General features: G+C 38.6%; 1 protein-coding gene across 1 annotated transcript in view; it reads right to left on the bottom strand.

The window, feature by feature from the left end:
- stxbp6 (syntaxin binding protein 6 (amisyn)) overlaps positions 1–15,730 on the bottom strand; it is a 68,323-nt gene that overhangs the window by 10,684 nt on the left and 41,909 nt on the right. Inside the window, exons 3-4 of the mRNA XM_056242258.1 lie at positions 11,874–12,004; positions 11,607–11,772 (exon numbers count right to left, since the gene is read on the bottom strand). Of these exons, the coding sequence (XP_056098233.1) occupies positions 11,607–11,772; positions 11,874–12,004 (297 nt within the window). The remainder of the gene's footprint in view (positions 1–11,606; positions 11,773–11,873; positions 12,005–15,730) is intronic.

The raw sequence follows: 15,730 nt of genomic DNA, 5'->3' as shown, positions 1-15,730 counted from the left end.
TGTTCGTTCGTTGTTTTTTCTCCACACTGTCACCTGATGGAGTTTGGGTTCATTTCCACAGTCGCCTCTGGCTTGCTTAGTTGGGGACACTTAATATTCAGCAATATTATTAATCTGAAGGTTGATCAGTACTGATGCTGTTGTATGAGGACTGAACTGAGCATCACTGTTTTCTGCAGAACTGCTTTATAGATGAAATGAACTAATTTAATAATTGATGATCTTTACAAAGAACTGAAAGAACACTGAACTGACTTCAGCCGAACAATGGCACTGTTTTCCTTTAGAGCAGCTGGACAGCCGAATCGAACTGTTTCCATCGTTGAATCATTTTCCTGTTATCACTGTAAAGCTGCTTTGAAACAATCTGTATTGTATAAAGCTACATAAATAAAGGTGGCTTTCAATAAAACTTGACTGCCTATATAGTAAGAAAACAGAGAAAAAAGTTTTGCCAAATAGGTAGGAAAACTCCCAGGGGTCACTCCCACCAGTGGACTGGGTGGTTTTGAATATTATTGTGTGGGTAAAAATATTTTCAAATGATCAGATGATCAAATTCAAAATTGCCCAGTTTGGGCAGGTGTACAAAACACACGCCCAGTGCGGAGTCGGCTGGAGTTGGTGTCACCGACGAGCAGCACTGTTATGGAGCTTGAAATGTGTCTTTATTACATGAGAGAAAATAAATGATCTGAGAGAAAAAAAAAGTTTGAGAGAAAACGTTATCACACTGATAGCAAAAAAGCATTTCATGAGAGAAAAAAGAATATTTGAGAGAAAAAGTTTTCATATCAATAGCAAAAAATAATATTTGAGACAAAAAAAAAGTTGAGAGAAAGTATTTTCTCATTGAACATAAAAAAATATAAATGTACAAAATTTTTTATTATTTCTGAGAAAAAAATCTCTCAAAATACTTAGCAAAAAATATATATTTAAAAAAAAAAAAAAGTGTTTCTCTCAAACCGCTTTTCTTTGCTCTCAATGCAATTGTTTGCTCTCGTGTCAGGATTTTGCTTTCACTGTGAAAATTGTGTCATGGGCGGAGCCACGTTCTTTTTTTCCTATTGGAACGTTTCTATTGGCCAGTCGGGTGAGCATCGTCTTGTCTTGGGAGTCGAACTGAATCATTACTCCATTGTTCGCGTTCGTTCACCGCCCTAGATAGATACTCTGCCTTAGTTGAGCACGGACACTCCAATGTTTGGGTAAAATGATGACACACACACAACTCGATGGGTAGCTGGCTGAGCAAGTTCAGCATCACTGAAGATTAAACATTAAAAAATAGCACTCATGCAAGTTTACCTAGCATGATGGCTAATTAATAATAAGCTTTACTAGCGATTAGCAAGCCAATCATATAATACACATTCATTCATGAATATGAGTGCTATTTTTAATGTTTAATCTTCAGCGATGCTGAACTTGCTCAGCCAGCTAACATCCAGTTGTGTGTGTCATCATCTTACCCAAACATTGGAGTGTCCGTGCTCAACTTAGAGCTTAGATCGGGCCCAAAAAAATCAGGCCCGACCCTACCTGAGCCCGTGCACGTTGTGTCCGAGCCCTGCCCGACACATTAACTATAATTATGAGCCCGAGCCCGATTTAAACCCGGCCATTTTAATACGTGGGTCGTTATAACTGACGTTCTCAACTACTTTCTATGTTACTTTCTCCTCCTCCTCCTCTGTTCTGCACCTCCAAATACTTTCAAGTTAGCCTACGTGTCGCCATCATACACAACAGCATAAATGCTCCTGATAAATTATTTGTTATTAAAGCATCAACACACAAACCACTGTTATAACATAAAATCAAGCAGCTACTGCGTGCATGGTTTGGCATGACTGAATGCGCGCAAAGTGCGCTTAAAAATTCCTAAAGCTGACATCAGTTCATCGCGATCTCACACATCTCTGTTATTATCAGTGAAGCTGACTGCACAATGAATATTTCATAATATATACACTTTGTTTGTTATAATTAGAGGATTTGCCAGCATACAGAATTCAGCTCTGAACAAAAAGTCCGTTTTGAGCGGCGAGGGGAGTAGCCTATATCTTAAATGCTTGTGATTGGCCACTGCGTTCAAGAAATCAACACATATGTGATTGGCTACATCGCTCAACGCTGCAAACATGTTATAAAACGAAACTCTGGCCTGTAAATCATTTGTATTTTGTTGTAGTTGTTCTTGTTGCTTTTCAGATGAATAAAATGTATTCGTTTTTATATGTTTTATTCATAGATATTTCTAGTTTCTAATTTCCCACGAATCGTTTTATTCTCCCTGAACCCTCACACACAGAGTGAGTGCATTACAGCCCGCGCCCGCGCTCACACTCGGCCTTCGAATCTAGTCCCGCGCCGCACTCTTTTGCGTTGGGAGTGCACGTCTCTAGATCAAAGATTTTTTTTCAAAGTATTTTGAGAGAGATTTTTTTCTCTTTATTTTTTCTATGTTCTATGGAGAAAATACTTTCTCTCAAAACTTTTTTTAGTCTCAAATATAATTTTTTGCTATTGATATGAAAACTTTTTCTCTTAAACTTTTTTTTCTTCTCTCAGATCATTTATTTTCTCGCATATAATAAAGACACATTTCTAGCTCCATACACTGTTAGCCAATCAACAGTGATAGCAGGCAGACATGATTTATGAGTGATGGGTTTTTAGCACGATACGATTTTGAAATTGTAGCTTTATATTCAACTTTTAAATCTGCACTTTACTCGTCCCCGACAGCGGCTGAAAGAGGTCTGAACCGGTTTTGACTGTGCGAAGTTCTGCGTTATGTTCTACATTGTGTACTTCAAGAAAGACGTACTGTAGGTCTGTTTGAAGTTTAATCACAAAATTAAGCGCATTATTATTGTCGTTCATTTTTTAAACATTAATGACACATTTTCGGCTTTTATGGCGTGTGTTAAAGTCTGTTAATTTTTTACTGTTATTTGCAAATATTTGATATACTTTAATAGTTTATAGCTTTTTGGGTAGAAACATTTTTGTCATATTTGCTCATTTTATTTGGCTGTTTGCGCCACGTTTTGATCTGTTTTCCTGATGTATTGTTCTCCTGGCAGATTCATTTTTATAATTTTATTGCCAGAGTCAAATGTTACCTTGCTTTAGTAGGAAATACTTCATAGCAAACTTTTAGTCATAATGGTGTCGACTTGTATTGTTGCAAGAATGCATCGAGTTTGGCGGGAGTGAGTTACTTTGGTCTTCCAGTGAAGGATCCAAGAGATGAACGCCGCAATGGAAAATCTGAAAAACCTCAGTGATTGTGGTCAACAATTCAAAGTGGATGACAATGAACACAGTGTTTTAGGGCAAATGGAGGGAAAAACTGAAAGAAACTGCCGTTCCGTCAGTTCTGTCCGAAGCAAAACCCTGTCGCATACAGGTAAGAAAGCTGCCATAGTATTTTTTATCATAATGCTGTTTAAAGAGTAGACAAAGTGTGATACAATTTTCAGAGATTAACCTACTCTTACAACAGCTGTTCTGTTAATAACCCTCTGTCAATCCGACTGCCTGTTCGCAAGGATTAATAAAAAAGCAAAAGTATAATCTGTAGTTTTCACGAAAGACTTGGATCTGTCAAAAGCTAACAAATAAACACGAATTAGGATGATTCCAGGTAACACGGAGAACGATTAAACATTGTTCATTTACATATACTACCAACACTGTAAGAATACAAAGTGGGTTGAAAATCAGTGAAGTTAAACTTTAAAATACTTATAACACTACAGTTCAAATTATATATAAATATACATTTGCTTTAGCATGTTAACACGTCAAGATAAGTGTACGGCAAAAGATCATTAAAACATAATGATTTAAACATACTTTGTAATAATGACAAATTAAACGTTTTATTTCAAAGTGCACTTTAAAAAAAGTAAGTGTCTATATAATAGGATGTGCAAAAGTAACATGTTCATGAAATGTTTCCAGCATTATAAATGCCTGTTTGAGCACAACATGTCATTTATTCCAGTATCCATCCAAGGAGTTGAGGATGAAACTGGTCCTGTAGTGACATCTGACATCCCCACGGTTTTCGTCCCACACCTGAGCAGCTTCACCGTATTCGTTTTGCATTGGTGTGAGACTTAGACCGGAGGGGCCAGGCAGGCTCGGTCTTCTTCAGCCACACATGACTGATCTCTCAGCTCTCAAGATCGTATCATTATCCTTATCATTAGCCAGTACAGACTGACAAATGTTGCTTTCAACACTAGATGTAAACTGCTGCCATATGCCATGTATTAATGTATGGTAGCTTGTTTCCGTCACAGAATAAAGCGGTTTACATCTCGCAATTCTGACTTTATTTTTTTGATATAAAGTCAGAATTGCGTGATATAAACTCAAAATTGCGAGAAATAAACTCACAATTCTGACTTAAAAACAGGCAATTGTGAGTTTATATCACTCAATTGTGACTATAACAAGCAATTGCGACTTTATATCATGCAATTCTGAAATAAAAAGTCAGAATTGTGAGAAAATGTCACAATTACCTTTTTTATTTTCAATTCTGCGGTGGAAATATAATGTGTTGTAGCATCATGTGACAAATTATTTGAACTTTAAAATGACATTTCAGCTAGAGTTATCATAAATAAACATTAACAGGAATTATATATGTGACTTTCAGCTCACAATCAGGTGTGTGTGTGTGTGTTTGCTCAGCTTTAAATGGATCAGTGAACTGAACCCTGCCAGGCAACAGAATACAGGTCTCACAGCAACCGCGACTCTATTTCCCACAATAAAACAGTCCATCCTCTCCGTGAGTCAGACCGCGACTAAAAGAATAAAGACAAGAAGCAACACTAAAAGCTGTTATTTATTAGGTGGGAGGAATAACTGGCAGGGAAGAGAAGGAAGGGTGCTTCCCCAAGACACGGTTAGAATAGCATCAGCACTCTCCTCGACAGAAGAACACTTTAATTGTAGCATACAAATGTAAACTGTCTCAGCTTTAGTTTTGGTACTGTGTGATATAACGGTTTGTGAAAGTAAAAGGTAGAGCTGGGCGATTTTTTAATAAAAAAACTCGATTTACGATTTGATTCGTAAGGATTGCGCGTGGTTTTAGAAAAAAAACCCGAGCTTCTAACTCCACCTGGAGCGTGTTATTTGTTTTGCAAAAATCCACAGCTCCCGGATCATCGGGTCCAATCAGCGCAGGGGGGTGTGAGATCTGACTGTCAATCACAGATCGGGCACACGTAATAGGGGGTTAACCTAACCCCGTTTATTTGATCACACGTAACAGGGTTTTTTATAACCCTAACCCTCACGCACGTTACAATCACATGGCATGCACACGCCTGAAGTTCGCGGAAGTTCGTGCAGTAACGAAGAGTGATGGCGAAAAATCAAGAAAGCTCATTTAGAGTATAAATGGCGTTAGCAATTGCAATCTATCGGTAGCCAGGACAGCATACCTCCAAATACTCCATGGTGTTGATGGATGCTGATGAGACGGGCGCTTTCTCTGAAAATCTGGAGCACACGCACTGACGAGCATGAACTCGGTGGGAGGGTATCCGTTGATAGTGGGGGAGGGGCATGAGAGTTGTAAACATTCAAAATTTTGCCTAAGTCCACTCAATCTGCCAGACTTGCCGACTGCAGCTTTAATTAAAGTGCATCAACATAAACAAAATTGCAAAGGCAAACTCTTTCTCTAACTGAAAAGTCACTGTGCAGTGTGCAACAAAGATTGTTGAACATCCAAATTATTTATACTGTATTTGGATTGAGCTAATAAAACAACAAAAAATCCTGAGGTAACTCTTAGTTGAATTGAACATATAAACAAGTAAGGGAGCCGCAGGGAGCGTGCTACGGAAACCCTGAAGGAAGATTTGGCGAATGCAAAATGTATGTACGCTATACTGAAGAGGGGGAGAATAAAAAAAATTAAAAAATGATTTTTTGAAAATATGAATCGATTTGACCTTCCAACTCGATTTTTAAAGGGGTCATATAATGCCATTTTTGTACAAGCTAATATGATTCTTTAGGGTCTAAATTAAAAGTTTGTAATATACTTTAATTAAAAATTCTCATTAGTATTGTAAGAAAACACTTATTTTACCTGGTCAAAAACAGCTCTGTTTTCAGCACGCCGTTTCAGTGCATATGACTTTAAATGATCATGAGCTTCGCTCACCCCGCCCCTCTGTTCTGTGCGTACACCGTTTGTAACTCAATAACTCAATAACCATAACGCATTGTTCAGTATAAACGTGGGATTATGAATTATATTGAGAACATCATACATAGAAAACATGCCGTAATGTACCCTGAGTGTAAACCTTAGACGCATTCATTGTGAAGCGTGCAGCTAGCGATTTGCAAAGATTAATATATTAATATAAACTTTAATATGACGTTACACTCACTTCCGTTCTTCTGGAGGTTCAGCAGGAACACGAATATCTGGTACCGATGCTTTTTCATGAGCAGCTTCTTAGCAAAACCAGCTTTATACTGATCCTCGTTTATAAAGCAGTCTGGTGTGTGAAATGATTCGCGCAAACATGAGAGCATTGACGTTGCTCGTGGGGAATATTCCCTTCGAAAACAAACTCAGCCACTGCGTCTTCAGCGGTTCGGATTTAGGAAAATTAAAATGACTGCTGTGTTCGTTATTACACCCAAGAACAGAACACCACAATCGCTTAGACGCCATTCTGCTCATAGACAGTGCTCCAGCATATCAACAATGACCGCGCCGATCCGCGCAGACTATGATTGACAGCTGGTTCACAAGCGAGGGCGGGTCTGTGTTGACTCGCTCCTGTCAATCAACAATCGTGGGAGGGGCTTCCGACCGTGTGACGTCACACGGTCGAACGGCTCAATTTGAGGCAGGGGAAAACATATAAGGAGATTAAAACAAAAACACTGGATGGATTTTTATCATTTTATGATGGTTGTGTACAGGCACTGCCAACACACATTTCAGTACAATCAACTTGTAAAAGTGCAGGTACCATTATATGACCCCTTTAAATCAAATCGATTTTTTCCCCAGCCCTAGTAAAAGGTCTGCAAAGTTTCAAACATCAAAGTGTAGATGAATGGCATTATTGTCTCCCAAATGAAAGAATTGATTCTGAACTGCGTGAAACGAGTCGTCAGTAATTCCAATCTTATTTTCTGCTCGAACCTGCGTAGGTTTGTAACTAATTTGCATAATGCCAGGCTATGGTTTTCATTGGCTGTCCGCAAACAATATTTACTTTGCCCCGCCCTAAAACTCTGTAGTTGTAGCTGAGACTGGAAGAGTTTGGTTGGTATTGTCCATGTCGAGAAGACGCTGTTTTCTGCGCTGCAAATGCAAATCCACTTTACATGCACTTCCAGAGGATGAGATTGATACGGTAAAACCGATTAATGAATTGTTACACCTCTGATTATACATCCAGTAATATGCCAACAAGCAGGAAACTATTTGAAATAAAGTGAGTGTCAGGGTTTTCATAGCAAAAGAAAACCCATCATTAATCATGACCTTAAGTTATAGGCTATAAAAAATAAACTTCTCCTGATTAGCAGAACAAAACAGATTCGCTGTACTGCAGAAAATACAGTGGAGCAATAAAGTACTTGACACATAAATCTTGCATGAAACTATTTTTCAACACAAGGTCAGTGAAAGAATATCTCAGAAATAATATTATATGAGCAGATGTATTTTGAAAATGTCACCAAAATTTTGGACCCTTATAAATATAGTTTGAAAACCTGATTTATGTGATAATATGATATACTAGCAATAATCAAACATCAGAACAAGATGCAGAGAGTAAAATTAAAAAGAAGAACAGATGCATTCCTACTTTCACATCTTCATTTTATTTCATGCTGTGTAAATAGTCAAGTTAATGCTTAATCTCGAGAAACTTTTTTTATTACCCTCTGTTAATATACAATCTACTTTATTAGGTATTTAAAACAATACAGACTATATTTGTATTATTTTGGCAATAATTATAATTAAGTATTAGTAAGTATTAATACTAATACTATAAAATATATATTACTCCTTGGGATGAAGCAGAGGCGATTGCGGCGGGCCGACAGTGATGGAGGGAACTTGTTGCCCAATATATATATATATTACACTCACCGACCACTTTACTAGGTAAACCTGTTCAACTGCACTTTAACACAAATAGCTCTAATCAGCCAATCACATGGCAGCAACTAAATGCATTTAGGCATGTAGACTAGTGTTGTAAATTTACCGACTTCAGGATTCTTAAACGCCTCTGGTTGGCCATTGTGTTCACGCACTCAACATATATGTCTGTGATTGACCATTGTGTTCACACGCTCAACATATATGTCTGTGATTGGCCATTGCGTTCACGCACTCAACATATATGTCTGTGATTGGCCATTGTGTTCACGCACTCAACATATATGTCTGTGATTGGCCATTGTGTTCACGCGCTCAACATATATGTCTGTGATTGACCATTGTGTTCACGCGCTCAACAAATATGTCTGTGATTGGCCATTGTGTTCACACGCTCAACATATATGTCTGTGATTGGCCATTGCCTTCACGCACTCAACATATATGTCTGTGATTGGCCATTGTGTTCACACGCTCAACATATATGTCTGTGATTGGCCATTGTGTTCACGCGCTCAACATATATGTCTGTGATTGGCCATTGCGTTCACGCACTCAACATATATGTCTGTGATTGGCCATTGCGTTCACGCACTCAACATATATGTCTGTGATTGGCCATTGTGTTCACACGCTCAACATATATGTCTGTGATTGGCCATTGTGTTCACACGCTCAACATATATGTCTGTGATTGGCCATTGTGTTCACGCACTCAACATATGTGTCTGTGATTGGCCATTGTGTTCACGCACTCAACATATATGTCTGTAAATGGCCATTGTGTTCACACACTCAACATATATGTCTGTGATTGGCCATTGTGTTCACACGCTCAACATATATGTCTGTGATTGGCCATTGTGTTCACGCACTCAACATATATGTCTGTGATTGGCCATTGTGTTCACGCACTCAACATATATGTCTGTGATTGGCCATTGTGTTCACACGCTCAACATATATGTCTGTGATTGGCCATTGTGTTCACACGCTCAACATATATGTCTGTGATTGGCCATTGTGTTCACGCACTCAACATATATGTCTGTGATTGGCCATTGTGTTCACGCACTCAACATATATGTCTGTAAATGGCCATTGTGTTCACACACTCAACATATATGTCTGTGATTGGCCATTGTGTTCACACGCTCAACATATATGTCTGTGATTGGCCATTGTGTTCACGCACTCAACATATATGTCTGTGATTGGCCATTGTGTTCACGCACTCAACATATATGTCTGTGATTGGCCATTGTGTTCACACGCTCAACATATATGTCTGTGATTGGCCATTGTGTTCACACGCTCAACATATATGTCTGTGATTGGCCATTGTGTTCACACGCTCAACATATATGTCTGTGATTGGCCATTGTGTTCACGCACTCAACATATATGTCTGTGATTGGCCATTGTGTTCACACACTCAACATATATGTCTCTGATTGGCCATTGTGTTCACGCACTCAACATATATGTCTGTGATTGGCCATTGTGTTCACACGCTCAACATATATGTCTGTGATTGGCCATTGTGTTCACACACTCAACATATATGTCTCTGATTGGCCATTGTGTTCACGCACTCAACATATATGTCTGTGATTGGCCATTGTGTTCACACGCTCAACATATATGTCTGTGATTGGCCATTGTGTTCACACGCTCAACATATATGTCTGTGATTGGCCATTGTGTTCACGCACTCAACATATATGTCTGTGATTGGCCATTGTGTTCACACACTCAACATATATGTCTCTGATTGGCCATTGTGTTCACGCGCTCAACATATATGTCTGTGATTGGCCATTGTGTTCACACGCTCAACATATATGTCTCTGATTGGCCATTGTGTTCACGCACTCAACATATGTCTCTGATTGGCCATTGTGTTCACGCACTCAACATATATGTCTGTGATTGGCCATTGTGTTCACGCACTCAACATATATGTCTGTGATTGGCCATTGTGTTCACGCACTCAACATATATGTCTGTGATTGGCCATTGTGTTCACGCACTCAACATATATGTCTGTGATTGGCCATTGTGTTCACGCGCTCAACATATATGTCTGTGATTGGCCATTGTGTTCACGCACTCAACATATATGTCTGTGATTGGCCATTGTGTTCACGCACTCAACATATATGTCTGTGATTGGCCATTGTGTTCACGCACTCAACATATATGTCTCTGATTGACCATTGTGTTCAAGCGCTCAACATATATGTCTCTGATTGACCATTGTGTTCACGCGCTCAACATATATGTCTGTGATTGGCCATTGTGTTCACGCACTCAACATATGTGTCTGTGATTGGCCATTGTGTTCACGCACTCAACATATATGTCTGTGATTGGCCATTGTGTTCACGCACTCAACATATATGTCTGTGATTGGCCATTGTGTTCACGCACTCAACATATATGTCTGTGATTGGCCATTGTGTTCACACGCTCAACATATATGTCTGTGATTGGCCATTGTGTTCACGCACTCAACATATGTCTCTGATTGGCCATTGTGATCACACGCTCAACATATATGTCTGTGATTGGCCATTGTGTTCACGCACTCAACATATGTCTCTGATTGGCCATTGTGTTCACGCACTCAACATATATGTCTGTGATTGGCCATTGTGTTCACACGCTCAACATATATGTCTGTGATTGGCCATTGTGTTCACACGCTCAACATATATGTCTGTGATTGGCCATTGTGTTCACACGCTCAACATATATGTCTGTGATTGGCCATTGTGTTCACACGCTCAACATATATGTCTGTGATTGGCCATTATGTTTACGCGCTCAGCATATATGGCCATGAACCCAATGGACAACCAGAAGGGTTTAAGAATCTGTTCAACAGTGTTCAAAACGTTATACCAGGGAAATGCTGGTATAGTCACATTTTTAAAATTTCAGTACCGACTTGGTACAGAAGTCGGTACTTTTAACAACACTAATCTACACATGGTCAAAACGATCTTCTGAAGCTTAATCTGAGCATCGGAATGAAGAAGAAATGTAATTAATGTGACTTTGAACGTGGCATGGTTGAGTATTTCAGAAACTGCAGATCTACTGGGATTTTCACGCACAACCATCTCTAGGGTTTACAGCGAATGGCCCGAAAAAGAGAAAATATCCAGTAAGTGGCAGTTCTGTGGGCGAAAATGCCTTGTTGATGCCAGAGGTCAGAGGAGAATTGTTCCAACTGATACAAAAGCAACAATAACTCAAATTGTTTCAACCGAGGTCTGCAGAAGAGCATCTCTGAACACACAAAATGTTGAAACAGGAAGAAGATGGACTACAGCAGCAGAAGACAAAGCAAAAAACACACAAAAACAGCTGAAGGAGAGAGTGTAGAGTATGTCTGAATGGGGCGTCTCACCTCCTAGCAGTTTGGAGTGGCAGTTGATAAACTCAGGTTTTCTTTCGGGGATGAACCGCTGACATGTGTGATGGAGGATCTGGACAAACATGCACTTCTCTCCAGCTGAACCTGCTATCCACTGGTCAGATCCATTGTCAAATATCAGGTCAAACTCAGCGCAATCCTAAACATTTTTGGATGAAGGGAAGTAGTCAAAGATCAATACTATCAAAACACCCAACAGCCATCTCAGAAAGATGGAAATGGAGAGGCCGATCTACTCACTCGCATGGGGTCGATGCCGTTCACCTGCCGCAGCTGACTGATGGTCCATTGTGTTCTCCTAACAAAAGATGATGAGCCCTCAAACTGCTTCACTTTTGTGAGGAAAACTTGTGCTGGTTTCTTATTGGTAACTGAAACGAAAATGAAAACACACTACTGGTCAATAGTTTGGAATAATTACGATTTTTTATGTTAATAAAAGAAGTCTCTTCAGCTCACCAAGGCTGTATTTATTTGATCAAGAACAGAGTAAAAAACTATTATTAACATAGACTGTATTAATAAATATTTAATTATTTACTTTTTTTCTATTTGAATATTTAAAATGTATTGTGTGTAATGTAAATATAAAATGTAATTTACTCCTGTGATTAAAATCTGACTTTTCAGCATCATTACTCCAGTCTTCAGTGTCACATGATCTTTCATAAATCATTATAATATGATGATTTGATGCTCAAGAAACATTTCTTATTATTATCAATGTTGAAAACCAGTGATACCCCAAAGTTTTGAATGGTATAGATAATAATAATAAATATTGTAATTTAGAAACGATGCATTAAATTGATGGAAAGTGACAGTAAAGATATTTATGTTACAAAAAAATTCTATGTCAGATAAATGCTGTTCTTTTGAAATTTCTATTCATTAAAGTATCCTGAAAATATGTAGCGCAGAAAAATAAACACTGATAATAAGAACCATTATCAAAAATTGAGCACCAATAATAATTCATAATAACTGAGCAGCAAATGAGCATAATAGAATAATCCTGAGGGATCATGACTCTGAAGACTGGAGTAATGATGCTGAACATTCAGCTTTGAACACACAAGCAGAAGAGACTTTCAAAAACATAACAAAAATCTTGCCAACACAAACTTTTAATAGGAAGCATACACACAGTACATTCAGATTTTTCGACATAATCCAGAAACAAACAATACTTAAGAGATCTGAAATATACACAATTTGTGGAAAATCAGCTGGCTCTCTAGCGCTCTTGTCCATATCAAAGAGCAGTGTTTACAGATCCCACCACACCCGGTTCTGCTGAAGCGAGAACATCCGGCCCAAGGCGTACTGTTTGAGGAATTTCTGATCCTCAACTGTTTGTTCAGGCCTCTGTGTACAACACTCCCTTTTCCTCCCTCTCATTCCCTCCATCTGTGTGAGGCTCATGTCAGGGTCATCTCTGATCCATCGGCCCAGCTTTCAACTCCAACATTTGTGCAGTCCCAGGAGACTCTTCTTGATGAAACTGAACACTGCACAGTAGCTCAGGGGTGTGTGTCTGTAGGAATATTCCTCAGCCATCTCAACACTCAATATCTTGACAAATCTATTGTGAAATAATGTTTAGTAACCCAACTTTACAAAATAGCCATGCACATCATCTCTATCACAACTTAATTTATTTCCTGAGTAAATCTACACAAACTCTATACCTTGCAAAAGCAAGAATTGCATACGGACAAATAGCACTGACATTTCTGAACAAAATTTGAACAGAATGAATGCGATTTACTTTGACCGAACCAGTCAAATGACAAGGAATTTTTGTTTTCGACCCAAAAACAAAAATTCTGTCATTATTTCCTCTCGTTCCAAACGTATATGACTTTCTAGTTAAACTTTATTTTGATGGTCCCTTTACAGAGTCTGTTGACTATAAGTAACGTTACACCTACATGTCTACTAACTCTCATTAGAGTGTTAGTAGAGTATTAGTAGAGTATTTGTTGAGTATTAGTAGACAGGTAGGGTTAGAATAAGTTGATATGTAATTGCAAAGAAACTTATAGTCAGTAGAATGTCTGTTGGAGGACAATCAAAATAAACAGTTAGCAGATATTAAGCAGAGAGTCTATTAATACTGTAATGACCGCTAGTTGACACATTAGTTATAGTCAACATAATGTTCAAAGGGGACTATCAAAATAAAACTTGTTACCTATACACACAAACAAATGTTTCAAGTGATTTCCTCAAATTCAACTGAATATGGAACTTAATAACTGCAAAAATCTGCAGTCTCAAAATTATTCAACCCCCTGAATAGAATCCCTCACAAGAGCACGAATCTGCAAATCAGGTGTTGTCTCAAGCACACCAGATGCAACTAATCAAGGGCTTCATTAGTTGCACCAGGTGTGCTTGAGCTAGAACACATGAAATAACTGAACTGGCTAGATTTGTTAAGTGTCACGTTTGACTGCATGTTAGAAATATGGCTAAGTCAAAAGCATGGTCCAAAAAGTTGAGAAGATATCATCGCCCTTCACAAACAAGAATCAGGATACAAAAAGATAGCGAAGGCACTAAATGTTCCCAGAGACACAGTTGGAAGCACAGTTAGCATGTTCAAAGTTAAAGGAACAGTGGTTACACTTCCTGGACGGGGCAGAAAAGGCAAGATATCAACGGCTGCAACCAGATTTCTGAGAAGGCAGGTTCAGAAAAACCCTCGAGTGACCGCAAAAGACCTTCAGCAAGACTTGAGGCACTGAGGTTTCAGCTGCACAGTAAGACGCGCACTAAACGCATGCCAGAACTCCAAGACTACACCACTACTGAACCAAAAGCACAAGAAAAGTGCTTAAAAATCATATAAATAGGTAAAAAAAAAAAAGGGGATTCTGTTCTGTGGAGCGATGAAACAAAACTGGAACGTTTCGGCCCTATGGATCAGCAGTGTGTCTGGAGGAAGAAGAATGAAGCAAATGCTGAAAAGAACACGGTCTACAGTTCAGCATGGTGGATCGGTGATGCTCTGCGGCTGCTTTACATCCTCTGGCATTGGAAACCTGCCAGAAAAAATCACTCACTGATCTTGACTGAAAATCTTTTGTGACTTTAATAAAAATGTTTCTATATTTTATTTATAAAAAGAAAACTATGCAGTGTTATTTTACATTTGATTTCAATTTCTGAACTTTGTTCAGTCTGTTTACTTGTCTTTAATAATGTTTTAAATGTATATTAGTTAGTTTATTAGTTGGTTGTTTAATATTTATTCTGACGTCCTTTTTTTTACCACCATATTCTAATCAATAAAAATCTGAGAATCAGAATTGGAATCAGAATCACTAAAATTCAAGCAATACCTAACCCTAAGGACGTGGCATGGAAATAATAGCGGGACTACAAATGAGTCGTTTCAGGCAAGGGTTTTCTGTTGGAATAATTCACTCCCTTTGGTTTTTTCACTCCCTAATTCACTCCCTTTGGCGTTTTTACAGATTGTTTACATGCACAAACAGCTTTATTGCACATTAAAGGTAAAAAGTAAAATCAAAAAACATGACAGGAGCCATTTAAAGTAAGTGAAATGTGTATTTTCCAATTGTTTTAGTATCTCTTGGCAAATAGAGGTTTCATTTGTGATTCATTCCATTCTTAGTGTCAACAGAGCTTTAAAAAGCAAAACATTCTACTGGAGATCAGCAGTAGATGATTTCCAGAAGGCTACTATAAAATACTTTCAGTGCGGTTTCCCCTCAACAACCCCAAAATGTTTTTCAAAATCTTCAGGACTCTTTGATACCTAGAGCCATGTGACCGTCCATGCTGAGCACTGTGTAATGAAACGGACTGACTCCTGGAACACAGTGTTGCTGTGGGTCTGTGGGCTGGAATGCAGAACCGTGATGTTCTGGGTGTGTTTTAGACTTTCTCTGAATGGAAGCACAAAGGCCAAGCTGGAGATCCTGGTGATGGGTCTTATTTTCTGCTCTGGGCGCTATGACTGGCTAACCACATTTATGCTTAACAAACCACATAAACTAAACTCACTTTAACAGAATATTTGCACAGTATCTGGAGATTAAATGGTCATTATCCTCAAAGAAAAA

Source organism: Rhinichthys klamathensis, unplaced genomic scaffold (genome assembly GCF_029890125.1).
Source record: "Rhinichthys klamathensis goyatoka isolate OS25496 unplaced genomic scaffold, OSU_Roscu_1.1 h1tg000718l_1, whole genome shotgun sequence".
NCBI lineage: Eukaryota > Metazoa > Chordata > Actinopteri > Cypriniformes > Leuciscidae > Rhinichthys > Rhinichthys klamathensis.
Note: the sequence above shows the minus strand (reverse complement) of the source record. Positions and strands in the feature narration are given on the sequence as shown.